Source organism: Eschrichtius robustus, chromosome 10 (assembly GCF_028021215.1).
Source record: "Eschrichtius robustus isolate mEscRob2 chromosome 10, mEscRob2.pri, whole genome shotgun sequence".
Taxonomy (NCBI): Eukaryota; Metazoa; Chordata; class Mammalia; order Artiodactyla; family Eschrichtiidae; genus Eschrichtius; species Eschrichtius robustus.
In genome coordinates this window covers 96,420,702-96,440,452 of record NC_090833.1, presented here as the reverse complement: position 1 = coordinate 96,440,452, position 19,751 = coordinate 96,420,702, and the positions used below count along the sequence as shown (strand labels likewise).

Genomic DNA, 19,751 nt, shown 5'->3' with positions numbered 1-19,751 from the left:
ACAAATTTAGAGGAATTTGGAGGAACCAAATTTGTACCAGTGGTCAGGCGATACATCTCTGAGGAAGAGATATTTAAGTGGAGACCTGAATGATGGGATGTGGACAGACAGGTGAAAAATTTGGGAAGAAGCATTTCAAGCCAAGTAAACCACTTACGCAAAGAAAAGAGTTTGTTGGCAAGTGTTGAGTTGCATTATGTGGGTGAGTTTGAGTTGGAGAGATTTGAGATTACTTAGGGTATAATTTGGAGAGAGCATATTCAGAATTTGATATTCTTTAGATGTGTAGGGACACATGTGTCAAAGGTGACTCCCATGTCTCTAGTGTAAGTTCCCGCGAATGATGGAATCATTAGCCAAGACCGGGAAAACTAGAAGAAGAATAGGTTAAGGGGTGGGGTGAATCAGGTCAAGAAAGCAATTTGAAACTCACTAAGTTTTATGTACTTGTGAAAGAACAATGTTCCTGATAAGAGATTGATTCCGTTTTCTTAATAATTGGTCCTATTGTCCAACTCTGAGGTTTTTCAAACATCACAGGTCATTTCAGGATTAAAATTCTGGTAACAAATTATAACATTTTAAATGCCTAGAAGTTATTCCTTTAGACTAATTTAGTTACTATAACCCACTTTGTTCTGCTGCACTTTATTAGGTGTGTATTGGTATGTCTTTCAATATTTACTTTCAGCAAAAGCCTTACATGTATTCCTTTAGATGCAATAATTTGGGAGGTGATTAAAAATAAATCAGTGAGTAATTGTGTAATAACTTTAATTGAAATTAAATAAATTAAAATAGCACTAAACAAATGTCTATTATATACAAAAATATGAGAGGCTGTTCTGTTTCATAAGATTTTAGGGTTAATATTATTTTAACTTTAATATTTTTCTACTTAATATCAGATAAAACCATAAGGCTATATTATCAAAGTTTAGCAAAATTTATCGTTTTTACCCTTAGATAAAAATCTATCGTCTATTTATACTTGAACATAAATTGAGAATGAGAAACCTATGCCCAAGTTTAGCTGGTCTACAAAATATTGACATTTCCCCTCACCTGCACTGGCTCCTTAGCACCTGGAGGACAGAAATTGTGCCTTACTCTTTTATTCAGTGGGGGGCCTTGAATGGGGTTAAAGTTCTGTAAACACGTACTGAATTGAACTGACACTTTTTCTAATTGAGTTTGAGTATTTTCTACTGTTGCCATAATTGGAATAGATAATACAGATCAGTGTTCTCTCATATGACTAAAGACCATTACTAACTTCCAGAGTTTTTCTTTGTCATGGTGACTATTTCTCCTTTCATCCTATGTTCTTCTGTTCCTATTAATGCATTTTCAAAGCTGAAATCTACTTAGAGCAGAACCAGTACTGAACAGAAGGAAGTTCCATGTGCAGACTTTTCTCTTGATATCCTCCCTAAATATTTCAAAATACACATTATTTTTATAGAATGTTAACAACAGATTTATAAATATTGACACATGTTGATGCTGTTATGTAAAACCTACATTTTTTTCACTGCAACAGTCTATGTATTCTTTTTTTTTTTTTATTGGAGTATAATTGCTTTACAAAGTTGTGTTAGTTTCTGCTATACAATGAAGTGAATCAGCTATATGTATACATATATCCCCTCCCTCTTGGACCTCCCTCCCCACTCCCATCCCATCCATCTAGGTCATCACAGAGCACCGAGCTGAGCTCCCTGTGCTATATAGCAGGGCTTCCACTAGCTATCTATTTTACACATGGTAGTGTATTTATGTCAAACCTAATCTCCCAGTTCATCCCACCCTCTCTTTCCCTCCTTGTGTCCACACGTCTGTTCTCCACGTCTGTGTGTCTATTCTTGCTCTGCAAACAGGTTCATCTGTACCACTTTTCTAGATTCCACATATATGCGTTAATATGCGATATTTGTTTTTCTCTTTCTTACTTACTTCACTCTGTATGACAGACTCTAGGTCCATCCACATCTCTACAAATGACCCAATTTCATTCCTTTTTATGCCTGAGTAATATTCCATTGTATATATGTACCACATCTTCTTTATCCATTCATCCGTCAGTGGACATTTAGGTTGTTTCCATGTCCTGGCTATTGTAAATAGTGTGGCAATGAACACTGGGGTACGTGTGACTTTTTGAATTATGGTTTTCTCAGGGTATATGCCCAGTAGTGGGATTGCTGGGTCATATGGCAGTTCTATTTTTAGTTTTTTAAGGAACCTCCATACTGTTCTCCACAGTGGCTGTATCAATTTACATTCCCACCAACAGTACAAGAGGGTTCCCTTCTCTCCACACTGTCTCCAGCATTTACTGTTTGTAGATTTTTTGATGATGGCCATTCTGACCAGTGTGACATGATACCTTATTGTAGTTTTGATTTGCATTTCTCTAATAATTAGTGATGTTGAGCATCTTTTCATGTGCCTCTTGGCCATCTGTAAGTCTTCCTTGGAGAAATGTCAAGTTCTTCCGCCCATTTTTGGATTAGGTTGTTTGTTTTTTTGATATTGAGCTGCCTGAGCTGTTTGTATATTTTGGAGATTAATCCTTTGTCTGTTACTTCGTTTGCAAATATTTTCTCCCATTCTGAGGGTTGTCTTTTCATCTTGTTTATGGTTTCATTTGCTGTGCAAAAGCTTTTAAGTTTAATTAGGCCCCATTTGCTTATTTTTGTTTTTATTTTCATTGCTCTAGGACGTGGGTCAAAAAAGATCTTGCTGTGATTTATGTATTCTTTTAAATAAACACAAGATTTTAAAACAGGCAATTATATGTTCTATTCCCTTCTTCTATTCCCTCTTAACCAATTTGATTTTCAATGCCTGATTTGACACAGGACTACAGTGCCACATGGATGACTGGTAGACCCCCACGGGGCTTACCATTCTGTGCCTATCTAGTCCACGTTTCTAACAATTTATGCACTCTTTCTCTCCTTTCTTCCCTACTCCTTTCCTGTCTTCCTTCCTTCCCTCTCTTATTCAAACAATAAACACAGTGATAAACATAAAATTACATTACAGTAGTGGGGCTAATACAACACAATATGACAAAGGAACACTTGAGAATGACATGGAGCACGAACATGGGGAGACAAAGTAGATGGCAGAAAAGAAGGGACAGAAGAGACCCAAAAGATGACTAACAACCTCGTTAAAGAAATGAGGGTGGAACTGGGGATAATTATCCAGATGTGCGGGGCTTCAGATACCTGTGTCAAGGGTGTCAGCTTGGAATTGGTCACAGTATGTAAATGTTGTTGAAAACTTAAGAAAGTGGATTAAAACTCAAAGAGAAACCCTTTTAGAGTGGAATACAAAGCCTAGAACAAGTACATAGGGAATGTTGACACTGGATGGAGGGGACTGCTAGAGAGGGGCGGGGTGAGGGAAAGTGAGGAACCCCATGCCAGACACTAGCCTTGGTATGCAGGTCAGCAGGGGCTCTAAGAAGACCCCATGCACTCCATTTCTACTCTAGAAATGGGGGAAGGGCTTTTCAGTTAGTGAAAATATATATGCCAAGCCAAGAAGCCATGAAAATCTGCAATTTTTACAGGAATAGTAAATATCATTATAAATGGAATGTAAAGAGATGAAACTGAAAAGAGAAGTTGCATATAAGAGACATTAAATGCCAAGATAAGCAATTTGGACATTCTCTCACTATCAACAGAGCAGTGGAAATACACATCAAAAATGATAGTAATTATCACTTTGAGCTGTAAACCATATCACAGTAAATTACTGCCAAAAATAAAAATGAAAAGTGCTGCACTTGAATAATTATTAATAATAAGAATGAAGACAAAACAGAGCCACTACTATTGAGGAATGTATTTTGTGTTGTTTTACAAATAGTGGTGATTATTTTCTGTTTGCATTTTTATGCTAGGAGTCCCTTATGCCCAACAGCTCGTGTTTGCTCAATTTAGGATGCACGCAGGTTCCATGACAGCTGTACAGCCAACTGGCCCTTCAGGGGATCAGACACGCAGCTTTGATCTTCCTGGTACCGACCTCTAACCCAAGAAACTAGAGTAATATCTCCTCACGAAGAACGTCAAGCTAATGGCAAATCCCCATCAAACAGCACGTTCTGCTTTGAAGTCAGTAAACCTCAAGTTATTTCCAGAGTAATGGTAAAAGGAGACACTAATTTCATGGGATCAAAGAGAAACACTAAATATCAGGTGTCCTAGCCATTGCAGCAGTGAGCACACCAAAAGATCCCAGAAACAAAAGAATAAAAGTTAATGATCAATGGAAAGAGGGAAAATAGATTCATAGCAATGCAACACGATCTATGCTAAATGTTCCATGGACTCATAAACACTAGAGAGCAGAGGTGGGGTTAGGAAGCAGAGCCAAAGTGGGACAGGTCATTAGGAAGGGGTATGAAACAGAGGCTGAAGGTGACCCTTGAATATGGGATGGGTGGCTTGGTGAGACTCACCTCCAGAACCACCCATTGTCTGTTGGGTTACCAAAGTGGAAATGATACCATTGCTATTAAACAACTCATGTCCACCCCTATCCCTATCCCTGTACCACGAGAACACTAAATTCCTGCTCCCACAATTTATATATGCTATTTCTTCCTACAAGCACCATCCCTGCCTCCTGTCTCACTGCCCATGCCCTCTACTTTGAAAACCGACTGCTGGAAAGGTTCCTTTTCTCACCCAACTGACTGAATACTCTATTCCCCATGCCCCATGTTCATGTTACAACATTTTATATTTGTTTTGTACAATTTTATGACTTCTCATAAAATCCTGACAAAGAAATAAATAATTTTAGAAGCATCCCCCACATCTAATACAGTTCTCTGCAAATAAATAAATTCATATATGACAAGTGAGGGAATAAAGAAATCAATGTCTGAAGAGTATGGTAGTTATGAAAACAAAATGAGGAAAAAAGACAGATAGTTTTAAATCTTAGATTCAATATGTAATAGCTCCAGAAACTTCTTAATTTCTCCAAGGTTCAGTTTCTTCTTTCTCTGAAGCAGTGAGATTACTACTATACTGAATTCATTTGGTTGGTGTGGGAGTTGAATGAGAAAATGTCCGTAGGAGGTAGGATCTGACACATTAAATATCCTGTATACGGTAGATCTTATGGTTACACTTTTCTGCAAAGTTAATGGTCTGATCAGGTACAGAATGAGGTGTGATCAAAAACCCAAGATGTTCCCATCCAACTCATTCTTTGGGTTATTCTCCAGTTTTCTAGAATATTGTTTTTTAAATTAATTTTTTCATTTTGTGTTAATTTAAGAAATACCAGTATATTCTGGACCTTCAAAATGGCAGCTGTAGAGTTGATCCCCTATATATTTCACTGAATGCTTTTATGCTCACGTTATGCTCACATTGGCTGCCAGCTCTTTTACTTTTATCATCAGTGGGGAAAAGAGGGAAGACATAATACATAAATGATGTTCAAAAGAAGGTTCCACAGCGATGCAAGTAAAGTAGAGGGAAAAGTGAGTCATCATGGGGAACAGGGAACACGCACTCACCTGTGTTCCCACAGGATCATCCCAGTGTCAGAAGACGGCACCATCAATCACAATATGTAACTGTTCTTGATTTGAACTTTGTTCATTTTATGAACTCCCTGCTATGAAACAGATATTCTGCTAAGCTCTGCGAATCTAAGATTCTAAGGCTCATTTCAGGTCCTCCTCTGAATTCAACCTTAAAATAACTATAATATTATCAAGACTTTCCATAAACCCAGTTCTACATGCACAGGTATTTAAAAGGTTGAAGAAGTCAAGTTCAGTTTTCAATTTGGTGTTTAGAACACATCACTCCGTCATCGATTTCCATCGGGGAATAAACACCACTTACTGTATGCACATCCATACACTTCAATCCTCATCCCAATCCTGCCCTTGGGATTCCAGGTTAAGGGGAGAAAGCGCAGGAATCTGGCTTCGAAGGGAGGCTGGAGTCTGTAGTGCACCACGCTGTCTGCATTTGTGTTTCCTGGGAAACCCTGGGAGAAAATGGAGAAGGCGTCAATGTGTCTGCAGAATATCTTCTTCCTGTTGTCACTTCACATGCTAATGAGCGATCAGTGCTTCATTTTGTTAATATGCAAATGGATACTTGCTTTTGAGAAACTCTGCTAACATTTAAGAGGGATGTAACAACCTCTCTTCAATGCCTGGATTAGTGACCATCATCTAAATTTTCCTTATTTGCAGGGTAGTTTAAGTTTCAATGGCAAAATTAAACCAGCTATAAACCTGCTACTTTTGAAGGCTTGCTTTTAGAAAGTTACTCATCCCCTAAATCATTTCCTAACCTCCAAGCAATCAAGACACTCACAAGCAACCTCACATCCAGGACAATCAAGCACAATGGTAACCTGCAGGTTTTGCAATAAGAATCCTAGATCCAAAAATTTGAGATCTAGGGGGGAACCTGATCAGTGTTCTAGTTCAAAACCTGTAACTTATAAATGCAAAACTCAAGCCTGAGAAAATGGAAAGATTCTGTGGAGGCAGGACAGCTATTATCCAGCATGGCCAGGACAAGATCCTGGGGCTTCGGATTTCAATCCCTGTGTTCATTGTGTGTTGTCAGGCTGCCCCAAGTCATCAGCATTTAGGGGGTGCTTGGGAGAAACACATCAATGCCACCTGCTACAAGACAGAGGTGTGCTTTCTTAGCCGTAGTCATCTGGCTTCATGCTAGAAGGGGTCAGCATGAGAGCAAAGGAACTTGTTATAAGGAGTGTGACTTCTTTTTCATGGTGTTCTTTTTAATGTAAATATCAGCAAGAAGGGAAAACAAAGAATGCATGATGTTGTTGTACATATAGCATCTTAACAGAAAACGTTGCCCCATCCAAGACCTGACCAGTTTAAGCTCCGAAAACAGAGTAAGGGCTCTCAGGTATGGGTCTCTTCTGAAATCTACTGTCAAATGTAAAAACTATCTAAATTTCACCAATTTTTTGGAACCCACAGTGAAAACATAAAATGCAGTATATTTTGGGATGGGTCACCTTCAAGTTCTGCACTCTTTGATTTCACAAATTTTTATTATCCAGAAGTCAAAGGTGTTCACATAATAGTTCTCCATTTAATAGTAATAAAACTAGGGAACAAAAGGGGTCGATGCTTTCTCATGCTCACTTGCACTAGGGGGACAAACCCACCTACCTGCCATGCAGTTAATACAAAGAGCCAGATACAATTACGCAGCCCAGGAGCAAGACTCTTTAGTTCTACAAGAAATGATGCTTGCCTAGTTATTTAGCTTTGTGAAATGCTGAGCCAGGTTTAACAACCAAACCAAACAAAGCCAGTAATCAAGTTTGTGAATCATGACCACCAGGGAGATTTCCTTGGTATAAATAGATGGAACTAAAAAAACCCAGAAAACTCAAATGTAATGAGAGCACGTGTCCCAGACGTTATAAAGAAAATGGTTAGATTATAAGCCTATAAAATTCCTTGCACTAACTCATCAAAATTCCAGGATAGAGAGTCTTGTTCCTACTTTACACATGAAAATGCTGACTTCCCCAAGGTCACAGAGGTAACAAGATGGAGAAGGATTTTGTGGAAGCTGGTTGCCACAGGTTAGCTCTGTATGGGACGGCCTAGTCCACTGTTGAAACTCTGAACCTAGAGTAGGGCTGCTGAGGAAGCAATGGTGGCTCTTGGCTTCCATGGAGGACTTTTCTTCCTGTTCCTACGAGCTTCATTTTTTCACGTGTTAGAACGAACTTCTTGGTTAATGAATGAAACACCACCATGGAGGCACTCAATCATTTCTCTTGTTCAATGAAAGTGAAATCTTTGACCTACATCATCTTTTCTTTCAAGTGTTAACAACCGTTGTGCCAATATCAAGTAAGCTCTTTTCACTGCCTCTATGCTCCAAAGAAGAACTCAAGAATGTCCACTCCCTGTCTTTACACTGGACCCCAGGCTGATGTGGGTAGAAGCAGCGTTTTCCCAGCTCCACCGCTGCCTAAGGCGTGGCCTTAAGCTGGTAATATCTGCTGCAAGTCACAGTTCCCTCGTCTACAAAACCAGTTTGGTAAAACCTACTTTAAAGATTTGAGTACGAATTAAGTGAGATAATGTCTGAAATGTAACCCACCCACTGCCCACCTGGAGGTAAATGCTCCAGGAGTGGTGGATGCCCTGCTTGTGGCCGTGGCTGGTGTTTTGGTTATTACTGGTGCATTTGGTAGAGAGAGCTCATCTGTCAGACTCTGCATCCCGTCTTTACATTTAATCTCAGGTTCAATGTCCAAGACCTCCAGATAAACAGTCAGGAGAGGAACATTGCCTCTTACATTTGCTGCAATTCTAAGGTTATAATTCAAGGTAAGAAGTAAAATTGATATTTATTTTAGTAGCTGACAAAACTTGTAAACCTCAGCATGAACTACATAATGAAATTATTTCCTAGGAATGCTACTTAAATTGTTTTATGTTCCTTATATAATATTACTTCTTTCTGAAGTATTTTGTTTATTGAATACAAACTCTGAAAACTGTACTTCAGCTTGGTGTGATGACAACGCCCTACAGCAAAAGGAGTTTCTCTTTTTGTTTTAATGATATTTAAGACAGAATACTCATTTTTTTTGAGACAGAGTACGCTTCAAGAAATATTTCAGGTGAGAATAATCGATGTTAATAGTATATGAATAGAGGAGATGAAGAACACACTCTACAACTTCTGAGATCTGCACACAAAACATTCATTATATGTGATTTTAATCACAATCAAATATTTGAAATGTATGTACCTATGTATACATATATGTATACCTATATGATTATCTTAATTAATTCTAATTTCAAGAAATTACATTATTTTTGTCCTATACAGAACTATCAATAGTTCCTTTGAATATAAATAAATGATACATTTCTTTAAAGATACAGAAATTTAAATGAAATGAGTTTGGAGTAGAAGGGATCTCTACTAGCATGCCACTCAGACATTTGGGGCTTATTACTGAAATAATCTCATATTTTTTACTAAGCTAATGTTTATCTTTTAAAAATGTGGCATAATCTATTATTTGGATTATATAATTTTGCTTTGGTGTTTCTAGAACAGACATAAATGTACAGGCTGAGCATAGAATGTCAGGAACAAAGGCCCACTCTTGCTTTGTTCTAACAAGTGAAAAAATGAAGCTCGTAGGAGCAGGAAGAAAAGTCCTCCATGGAAGCCAAGAGCCACCATTGCTTCCTCAGCAGCCGTACTCTAGGTTCAGAGTTTCAACAGTGGACTAGGCAGTCCTATGCAGAGCTAACCTGTGGCAACCAGCTTCCACAAAATCCTTCTCCATCTTGTTACCTCTGTGACCTTGGGGAAGTCAGCATTTTCATGTGTGAAGTAGGAACAAGACTCTTCTATCCTGGAATTTTGATGAGTTAGTGTGAGGAATTTTATAGGCTTAAATCTAACCATTTCCTTTATAGCATTCCTCTGTTAGCTATTACAGAATTAAAAAAACAAAGCAACAAAACTCTTCGCACTATTGATCACCAGAACCACTTCAGTTTGATGTAGATTCAATAGTCAATAGCTTAAGGACATCACAATTGAACATTTTATCCACTATTAAGAACAAATATTGTTTGATAAAGTTTTCAGTTTCTACAAGCATGTTTTTTAGCTACGTGCGAAAGTGACTAGAGTCTGTGGCTTGTGGTCCACTCACATGCTATAAATGTATTTCCAAAATAATTTATTTAGAAATTGATGATGCTTCTGAAAAGCTGCCAAGTCCTCATTTAGCTTGTTTAGCAATCACATCAGTGGCATCTAAACAATCATGAGAAAGGATCGGTATGAGGCCATGGTTTCTGGTGTAATGTTGAGTCATCACAATGCTGTACTGAACGACCTTCAAGATGCCTATAATGCATTTATCAGTTTAAGTTTGAAGTATTTGTGACTTAAGACTTTTACATCAATTCTTTACTTCAAAATGTGAGAGGCACTGCTTATAGCAATAGGTCTCAATGCATTAAAAATTAATGAAGATTGTCTCTACTCTCTGTCACTAGGAAATCAGGGATTCATAATTCAAGCACACTGTTAAAAGAGTATTTTACCACCTCTGAGGTAAGGGGTAGGATGTTTTTGGGATTAAAAGGGCACACAGAAATCCCCATGTTCTAATTCTGGCCTTTTTAATTGCTGGACCGTGAAGATCTTAGACAAAACATTTTATCTTCCCAACTCTCAGCTTCTTCATGAGTAATGTGGGAACAATAATAAGTATTATTGTTAAAAATAATAATACTCTGTTCCTGTTATTTCCAGAGGTTCACAGACCATGAAAAAGTATACTAAGATTACTTCCTATAATTAGACAATGAAAAAGTTGTACTAAATTGCTTTAAAGCAAATGGTCTTGTTAATTATTTTTAATATTTTCTTGAACTGCAAAATACTACAACATTTATACATGAATAAACTTGAGGAAAGTATCCTTTCACTTTAGTTTTATCGAGTGAACTAAAAATTCAGTAATACGGTTTGTGATGCCGAATATGTGACCTGGAGTGAGTCACTCACTCTTTGAGACCTTGTTACAGGGAAGAACCAAATCTGACTACACGTTGGATCTGTTTCTTTTACTTTAACCTTTGCCTTCCGCTGCTTTTGTTCACTAAAAGGATACTGTCTGTACATAATGGCCTGCCTCGGGGAACCCTGCCCCTCTGCCTGAATGTTAAACCAAAGTGCCTTTGTTCAGGGAAACATACGGACTCTGTCCACCGGTGGATGGGCTGCAATTAAGAAGAAATTAACACATCCCCTCCCTGAGGCTGGCCATTCCAGGGGATATTCGCAAAACTTATGGCCCTTTTACTTTACCTCCTCATCTCCTCCCCATCTCTGTGCTATAAAACAAACTGGCATCCAAACCCCGATAAGATGGTTATTTTGAGACTTTAGTCCGCCATCTTCTCGGTCTACTGGCTTTCGGAATAAAGTCGTATTCTTTCCCTCAACGCGTCATCTCCGATTTATTGGCCTGTTGTGCGGTGAGCAGAACGAGCTTGGACTCGGTAACACCCTCAGTTTATCCAGATGCGGGTGCTTTGTACCAGGTGAACTCTAAAGTTTTCCCTTCTGTAGATAAGTTTACCTCAACACGTTCCAGAAGGTAAAAGAATAATCTCTCCTTCTGCTTGATTAAAGTAAGCAAACATCTACCTAAAGTGCACGTAAAATAATTTGCTTTCCAGACATTTATGTAATATATTCCGCCAGGAAAATCTCAAGTTGTGGTCAATGTGTTGGAAAAAGTATGCACTTAATCAGTATTTCCAGTTTGGGTTTATGGCCTCTTGGTGGAAGCAAGTCAGGAGAGTCAAAAGCAGAGAGAGATAACCATCTCCGTGTGTCCCACCACCTTCTCCTACAGCAAGAGGGAACCCACCTGCCCCATGGCTGAGCACAACTACACCACAGAGGAACTCACAGCGCCTGGCCCTGAAATCATCCGAAACCCAGGGCCAATGCATATCTGTGAAACTGGGTCCTAAATGCTGCTTTTAATTGACATGCTTTTGTTATCTGTATTGTTTAGACAGCTGCAACGTAAGCATGATAGAAATATTATTGAAATCAAGTATTTTTCAAACACATTGCTAAAGTTATAGGCTTTTACTTTTTTTTTCCCCCCCTGTTTGAAATATTATTAATCTAGGATGGAACACAGCTCACCCTTCCTGTGCAGCAAAAGTACAGCTCAAGTTTCTCAATACTCTTTCTTTCCCAATCTTTCTAAATGATCAGGAAGAAAACATTTTAGAAGACATCTGGGAACATATCTTTTGCTGGCAAAGATGCTGAAAACAGAGAAAAAGTCAGAAAAAAATTACTTCCAATGACATCAAGACCATATTTTGAAATCGTTACCGACCAGGGTTCTTGGCGTCCTTAAACAATAAAAATTGATCAGAGGCCAGACAAGAAATTCAGGCAAGGCTTTATTGGGGCCCCTGCTGCAGCAGCGGGGAGCGAGAACAAGCAACAGGTTCCTTTGCTTGCGTGCTCCCTAAGCGGGGGCGAGCTTGCTGCTTATATGGCAGTGGTCCCCAAACCTTTTTGGCACCAGGGACCGGTTTCATGGAAGACCATTTTTCCACGGACCGGCAGGGGCTGGGGTGGGGGGATGTTTCAGGAGGTGATGTGAGCGATGGGGAGCAGGAGATGAAGCTTTACTCGCTCCCCTGCCACTCACCTCCTGCTGTGCAGCCTGATTCCCACCAGGCTGCGGCCTGGGGGTTGGGGACCCCTGTTATATGGCGTGAGGGCAGGGGTGTGTCCAGGGGTCGGGCCAGAAGGGTGGCTTAGGTGGTTTGCCCACCGCTTAGGTGGTGTTGTGTACAGGGGGCACGTGCAGTACCCTGCTTTTGCTCTGGCATCTTCAAAAGTGGCAGTTGGCTTTTTTGGTCTCTTTGTATCTTTTGTCCAGAATTTGCCCCAACTGGGCGTGCACGTCGTTATTTTTAGTCCCATACAGTTTCTTTGTATTTTGTTGCTCGAGGAGAGGTGTGTCGAGGTGCAAGCACTGCAACACTGCAGCAAAGGGCCCCAGGTCCCAGCAAAGGGTCCCAGGTCCCAGCCTGTCTCAAAATCAATATATGGCTGTTGAAAACAATACTAGAACACTGCAAATAAAAGTATGTTATTTGATACATGGCACAAATTTAGTTCTGACAAATGAATTGGCTTCTAAACTTCAAGAGTAACACAAAAGAAGAAAATGAAGTATGGTTAGTGTTATTAAGGAATGCCTCAAAGGAGTGCTGGGTAGTGGGCATATTCTATTAGCAGCTTCAAGGAATTAAATAAATTAATGAAATTAAAGGAATTAAAGTATTTAACTGTGAGTCTAGACTGTTTCAGGACTACTGGGAGAATAGCACTAACCCAGTGGCCTCCTGTATATGTTGAAAATAGTAATATGCAAATTGGGTCATTTGTACAAAATTTAGGAAGATTTCTCATTAAGACGTTCCATTGACTTAAAGTGATCCCAATACGTGTTTAGTTCAACATTAAACTACTTCAAATGGTAGGGAATTCCTTTAACCTACTGTTATGTTGAAGCCCTAACCCCCAGTACCTCAGAATGTGACTGTATTTGGAGAAAGGGTCTTTAAAGAGGTGATTAAGGTAAAAGGAGGCCATTAGGGTGGGTCCTAATCCAATCTGACTGGTGTCCTTACTAGAAGAGGAAATCTGGACACAGAGAAGCACCAGGGAAGTGTGCACACGGAGGAAAGACCATGTGAGGACACAGCAAGAAGACAGTCATTTGTCAGCCAGGGAGAGAGGCCTCAGAAGAAACCAACCCTGCCAACACCTCGATCTGGGACTTCTAGCTACCAGAACTGTGAGAAAATAAATTTCTGTTGTTTAACCGTCTGAATGTGGCATTTTGTTACTGCAGCCCGAGGAAAATAATACTCTTAGCTTCTGGATTGGCCTGTGGTGGCCTTGCTGAGTGACTTGGATCGGTGAGTCCCTTACGGCTCAGCCACAATCCATTATACTCATGACCCTCAGGGTCTCACAAGGTTTGTATGCTAGGTGGGTGCCATGTTCGCTACCACTCTCTAAGTCGGCCTTATTTCCAAAGTAGTTTAAGTTTCTCCTCAGACCATCACTGACCAGTCTAGTTCTGGCAAGCAGAAGGCACTCGGTGGCATTGTTGAAATTCAGGAAGTTTTCAAGTTTAATTGTGTCTGCCAGTTGAATTCCCGGAAGAGTATGTGTCTGAGAAGGACCACGATGGTACCTCCTAGCTAACTCAGACCATCCTTAACCACATTCCACACCGTCCGGGCCTAACAGACACTTGTTCACTGACTCAATTTTCAGGGCCAATTGGTCATTTCTAGGCCTTTCCATTCTTTCCAGTGCAGGCTCCTTGTTTGCTCCTATAGAGAGGGCCAGTTCAGAGGTGTCCTCTATCAGTCATCACTCTTAAGGACTCAGGGAAATTACCCTGAGTCCTTATTGTTGAAATGTGACAGATTAAGCGCCTTACTAGGGAATGACCATTTCTTAGGTAATGAATGAAGGGCCTTGGTCGTGCCCTCCTCGGGAGCAGAGCCTCCAGAGCTTCAGAAGGACTTGGTGTGTTCTGTCCACCTTAGCGCAGGACCATGCTGGTATTTTCATGTAAGAAACTAAGGGTGTTAAATCAGATCATCTTATTAAAATAATAGAATATAGGATGGAAGGTAAGAAAGACTGAAGGAAAAGAAGAAAAAAAATCAGAACCAAAAGAGATAACAGTGATAACATCGCAGGCCTGAGTCACCATCCTGAGAAAGGCTTGCTGGTGTCTAGGCACCTGAATTTTGGGAGGGCTTTCACCACTCCCAGAATTGATAAGAGTGGCTCACTACTGCCTAAGATGTTTATGCAAACAACGTGGTTGGTGCTGAACACTTGCTTTCCTTCTGGAATCTGGGATTTTGATATGTACCAGGGAGAGGGTGCCTACATGACCATCCCCCATAAAAGCCTGGGCTCCTAGGCTGAGGCTAAGCTCCCCTGGTTGGCAACATTTCACACATGTTGTCCTCATGGCTGGAGGACTTAAGCGTGTCCTGTGTGGTTCCACTGGCAGAGGACTCGAGGGAGCTCGCCTCTGGTTTCCTCCAGACTTTGGTCCACTTGCCTTTTCCTTTGTTGACTGTACTTTGTGTCCTGCTGCTGTAATAAATCACAGCTGTGAATATAACCCTAGGCTGACTCCTATGAGTCCTTCCAGTGAATCATGGAGCCTGGGAGTGGCGTGGGGGACCCCAATACAGGAGTGATCACGGAGAACTGCCAGAGGCAAAGAACCCAGAGTGGAATGCAGCCTGGAGACATTCCCTATAGGACACAAGTCACCTCCATGAGAACTGCACAGAACAAGCTCTTAACATAGCGTCCTCCTTTCCACCTGTCACAGATGGGCCTTTCATAATAACAGGAGATCTGTTCTGCATTTCCACACTTTCAAGTAACAATCACAGGTCACAGGAAGACGCGTGACACAACATACTTATATATTCCAAGCGCTTTATCTAGTAACAGGGCAACTCTACGAGGCTTTCTCAAGATTTGGCTCTTTCGGTGATTTCATTGCTTCTGAGAATGAGATTATTATCTTGTGCTCAATAAAACATACAAACAGATAAATGTGTTAATGTCTTTACTAACTGTTAGATTTGGGTAGACTAGTATAGGCTATGTGTGGTAGGATTAATTCTTAGATTTGCCAAAGTCCAAAAGAAGAGAACCAGGTAAGCATCAAACTTCACACTTGTCATCACAAGAAAAAGAATGTGTAACAATGTGAAGTGATGTTTGTTAACTAAACTTATTGTGGTAATCATTTCACAATATATACATACATCAGATCATTATGTTGTACACTTTAAACTTACACAGTGTCATGTGTCAATTACGTCTCAATAAAACTGGAAAATAAATTTCACGCTAATGGTAGACATCTTGAACAAAAACTCCATTTTTAAATAATTTGTGAGGAAGAGTGAAAGCCACTGAACAACTAAACCCTTCTGAGACATTCCGTATGGATTTTTAACCTCTTTCAAGAGGCTAACTGTCCATTTTAATATTAGGGAAAAGTAGACAATCCTGCAACAGTGGAATGAAAAATTCCTCCATTCAAAATTTTCTTCTCAAATCAGAATATTTAGATTTATCCTACACTATGTTTGTAAGGGAAACATACTTACTACCACAAGATTTTGCTCTCATTTATGCAAAAAATAGTAGCTCTCTTACAGTGTTTGTCACAATTCCGATTTCAGAGGAAGTGTTAACTTAAATAGGATTTAGCCAAATATGTTTAAAAATAGGTCAAGATCGGGACTTCCCCGGTGGTCCAGTGATTAAGACTTTGCCTTCCAATGAAGGGGGTGCAGGCTTGATCCCTGGTCAGGGAGCTAAGATCCCACATGCCTCAGGGCCAGAAAAGCAAAACATAAAACAGAAGCAGTATTGTAACAAGTTCAATAAAGACTTTAAAAATGGTCCACATCAAAAAGCTCTTTAAAAAAAATATGTCAAGATCAAACAGCTGTTTTTAAACTAATTGTGTATTTAAAGCTGTTTTGGTAGTTTTAGTGACAAAATAGAGATGCTTTTTTCTCAGCATTTTAAATTTGAGTTAGCAATACTGTTAAACCAAAATGATTAGGGTCATACGGTTCACACTGTAATTTCAAAATTAACTCTTACACAAGAGAAGTTAATCTTAGAATAGGACAAAGAAATATATATTTGAAAACTAAGTTTAAGTAAATGTGAAATAAGTCCTTTGCAACATATAATTGCCATTTCATAAGAAAAGTAAAAGGCTGTGTGTTAGTCAGAGCAGAGGTAAGACAATTCTCCATGGGTTTCTCACATTTCTGCACAACTTACAAACAGAAGCACCGACAGCCCTTTATTCTCAGCTATCTTTCCAAGGATGTTTATATAGAAAACAGCCTTGTAAGATAATGTCTTCTTCCAGAGGTAAGGGCAAGCATGCTTACCTCCCAAAAGATTCTGATTCCCTGAACTCTTGTATTATAACCCACTGTGTGTGCAGGCATCCATCTGGGCCTATCCACACAGCCCCTGTGTGACTCAGGGTCAAGGAGAACCAAGGCAAATATTCGGATGCCCATGCTGGCTGCAGTGGTTTATGAGTAACCAAGTAAGTAATAGAGTCCTTTGTTTCTGACCCATAAGTCTTCTGTCTTCTACCTGCATCCATGGAAAATGGCAGCTTAACTTCTTGCAAATAGGGCAAAATCTCAGATACTCCAAAGTTCTGGATGGAAAGATTAAAGTTCATCTCTCAGAAGACTTATTATAGAATGCATATGAAAAGGTCTATGACTAAATAATCTATTTATTTCAGGTCACTATGCAAACATTTATATATTTTAACATATTGATCTGCTCAATATGTTAAAATATATATGTATGTTTGTGCTCTTTTGTTTTTTATTGATGCATGATTAGAAATTCTTCTTTGTTTCCTTTTTAAAAATGGTATGTATTGCATTGTTTTTTGATAGAAAATAACAATGAAAAAAAATGTAGTCTGTGGTCTCACTAGTCAGAAAATCCCTGGTGACATAAAAAATAAATAATAGACATAGGCACACTTGGCTAGAAAATTCAAATAGTACAGAAAAGCTTAAAGAACACAGAAGCCACTCTTTCCAACCCAGCACCAACTTAACCATTTTTATGGTTTATTAAAATTGTCTGGGCTTCCCTGGTGGCGCAGTGGTTGAGAGTCTGCCTGCCGATGCGGGGGACACGGGTTCCAGCCCTGGTCTGGGAAGATCCCACATGCCGCGGAGCAACTAGGCCCGTGAGCCACAACTATTGAGCCTGCGCGTCTGGAGCCTGTGCTCCGCAACAAGAGAGGCCGCGATAGTGAGAGGCCCGCGCACCGCGATGAAGAGTGGCCCCGGCTCGCCGCAACTGGAGAAAGCCCTCGCACAGAAACGAAGACCCAACACAGCCAAAAATAAATAAATAAATAAATAATTAAAAATGAATATCGGCTTAAAAAAAATTGTCTTTTACTTCTGCATTTACTGCTTCCCATAAATCCTTTCTTTTCAGATTTTCTGGTAGGAAACTCCACAATCTAAGACAGGGAAGGCATCAGGTTCCTGGTTTAGGCACGGTGGCCACCATCCCTCTGCCATGAGATCCTTCTCATCATTAACAATGTTCTAGGGAAGCTGCAGCTTAGGTTCCAGGCACTGGGGGAAACGTAAGCAAATACTTCCTCCTTCCTCTTCCCAACAGGGAAGTGTGCTGGGCCCACAAGACTCCAGTCCCTGTCACCTGGGGACACCCTCCCCTTTTCTCTTCCAAAAGGGAAAGAGAAAAAGATCTACCATGGCCATAGTTTTCTTCTGAAGAGCAGATCAGGAGCTTATTTTTGCTTTAACCATGTAGAAGCAGGATCAACTGAAGTCACTATTGTGGACTGATTACCATTCATTTTTAATTAAAATGTGACATAATAAAAAGCATGCATCTCGTTAACTATATGTCACATTTGCTCAGCTCTAAATTTTGCTACACCATATTCTATTCATGTAATTTCAGTCTTTGAATTTGTTTCTGCAGTAAAATTTCCACCTACATAAAATTTTACAGAATTGAAGAAACATGTTATGTGTACAGCCAGATCTTTATCATTTCGAAATGTTTATATCCATACTTCAGTATGCTTTGATGATCTTATTTTTAACCTCAGAGTACAGGTTGGACTCTTTAGATATGCAGATTAATCTATGATCTTGTGATTTCAGAGTCACAGGCAATGATGGTATCATTCACCAACCAATTGCTAGTGTCAGGAAGCAGACTTTTCTTCTGCCCTATTAGGTTTAGTAATTAGGGGCCTGCAAATTAAAATGACAAAAGATAGTTTAACAGGAGAAGAAGTTTATTCATATATATGGGAGCTAACAAGAGAAGTAACTATCTCACTAAATGTTTAAAGTTAGAGGTTTATATATCTAACTTAGCAGAGAAAAGGAAAGTGGAAGAAAGAACTTCTATTCTTTTAGAAGAATAAATGAACGATAAGTAATTTTGTGATTTTGTGTCTGCACGTTCAAGGGGTCTTTCCTTCTTCTATGCGAATCTCCCCAGAGAGGGGATTTGTGGTAGGTTTACTCTTGATTTCTCTCCTGGGAGTAGACCTGTCTTGAAGAGGGAATCATAGAAGCCTCATTTCTCAGAAATGTCTGCTTTTAGTCAAATAAGGAAAGCTCTTTCTGCATCTGTTGATTCCCAAATGTTTTGAGATTAAAATAATCTCCATACCAACTCTGAGGGTCCAACTGGGTCTCTAGGCGTTCCTCCCTATATGTCCTCACTTGTAATGCTGTGAGGCAGTGCCTACTCTACCTTGTACAGATAAGGAAACTGGCTCAGAAGGACTCAGTTACCTGCCCCCGGTGAACAACTAGCCAGTTTCAGAGCTGGTTTATTACAAGGGACATCTGAATCCATAGCCCAGCCTCTTAGCCCTTTGAGACATGATCACTCAAGAGATCTTAGAGGGCTTCCCTGGTGGTGCAGTGGTTAAGAATCCGCCTGTCAAGGCAGGGGACACGGGTTCGAGCCCTGGTCCGGGAAGATCCCACATGCCGCAGAGCAACTAAGCCCGTGGGCCACAGCTACTGAGCCTGTAGGCCACAACTACTGAAGCCCACATGCCTAGAGCCCGTGCTCCGCAACAAGAGAAGCCACTGCAATGAGAAGCCCGTGCATTGCAACGAGTAGTCCCCGCTGGGTGCAACTAAAGAAAGCCCATGAGTGGCAACAAAGACCCAACACAGCCAAAAATAAAATAGAACAACAACAACAAACGTTTAAAAAAAATAAGAGAGATCTTAGAGCTCATGTGATCCAACCCTCTTTATGCTATTGAATAAATTTGTTTACCTCACTGTCAATCACTAAATGGGGGGTCTTGGACAATTTTCTCAGCCCATTTGTGTCCCGGTTTTTCCATCTGTAAAATGATTACAGTACTCACTTCAGAACCATGCTTTGAGGAACAGTGCCAGGCACATAGTAAGTGCTAAGTATCTGCTCTTACTATTATTTACTTTATAGACATCAACGCATTCTTATAAAATA

The 19,751-nt window shown here is 39.9% G+C and overlaps 1 protein-coding gene across 1 annotated transcript in view; it reads right to left on the bottom strand.

The window, feature by feature from the left end:
- LOC137769941 (contactin-associated protein-like 3) overlaps positions 1-19,751 on the bottom strand; it is a 170,709-nt gene that overhangs the window by 106,936 nt on the left and 44,022 nt on the right. The window contains exon 3 of the mRNA XM_068552128.1: positions 5,892-6,039. Within this exon, the coding sequence (XP_068408229.1) occupies positions 5,892-6,039 (148 nt within the window). The remainder of the gene's footprint in view (positions 1-5,891; positions 6,040-19,751) is intronic.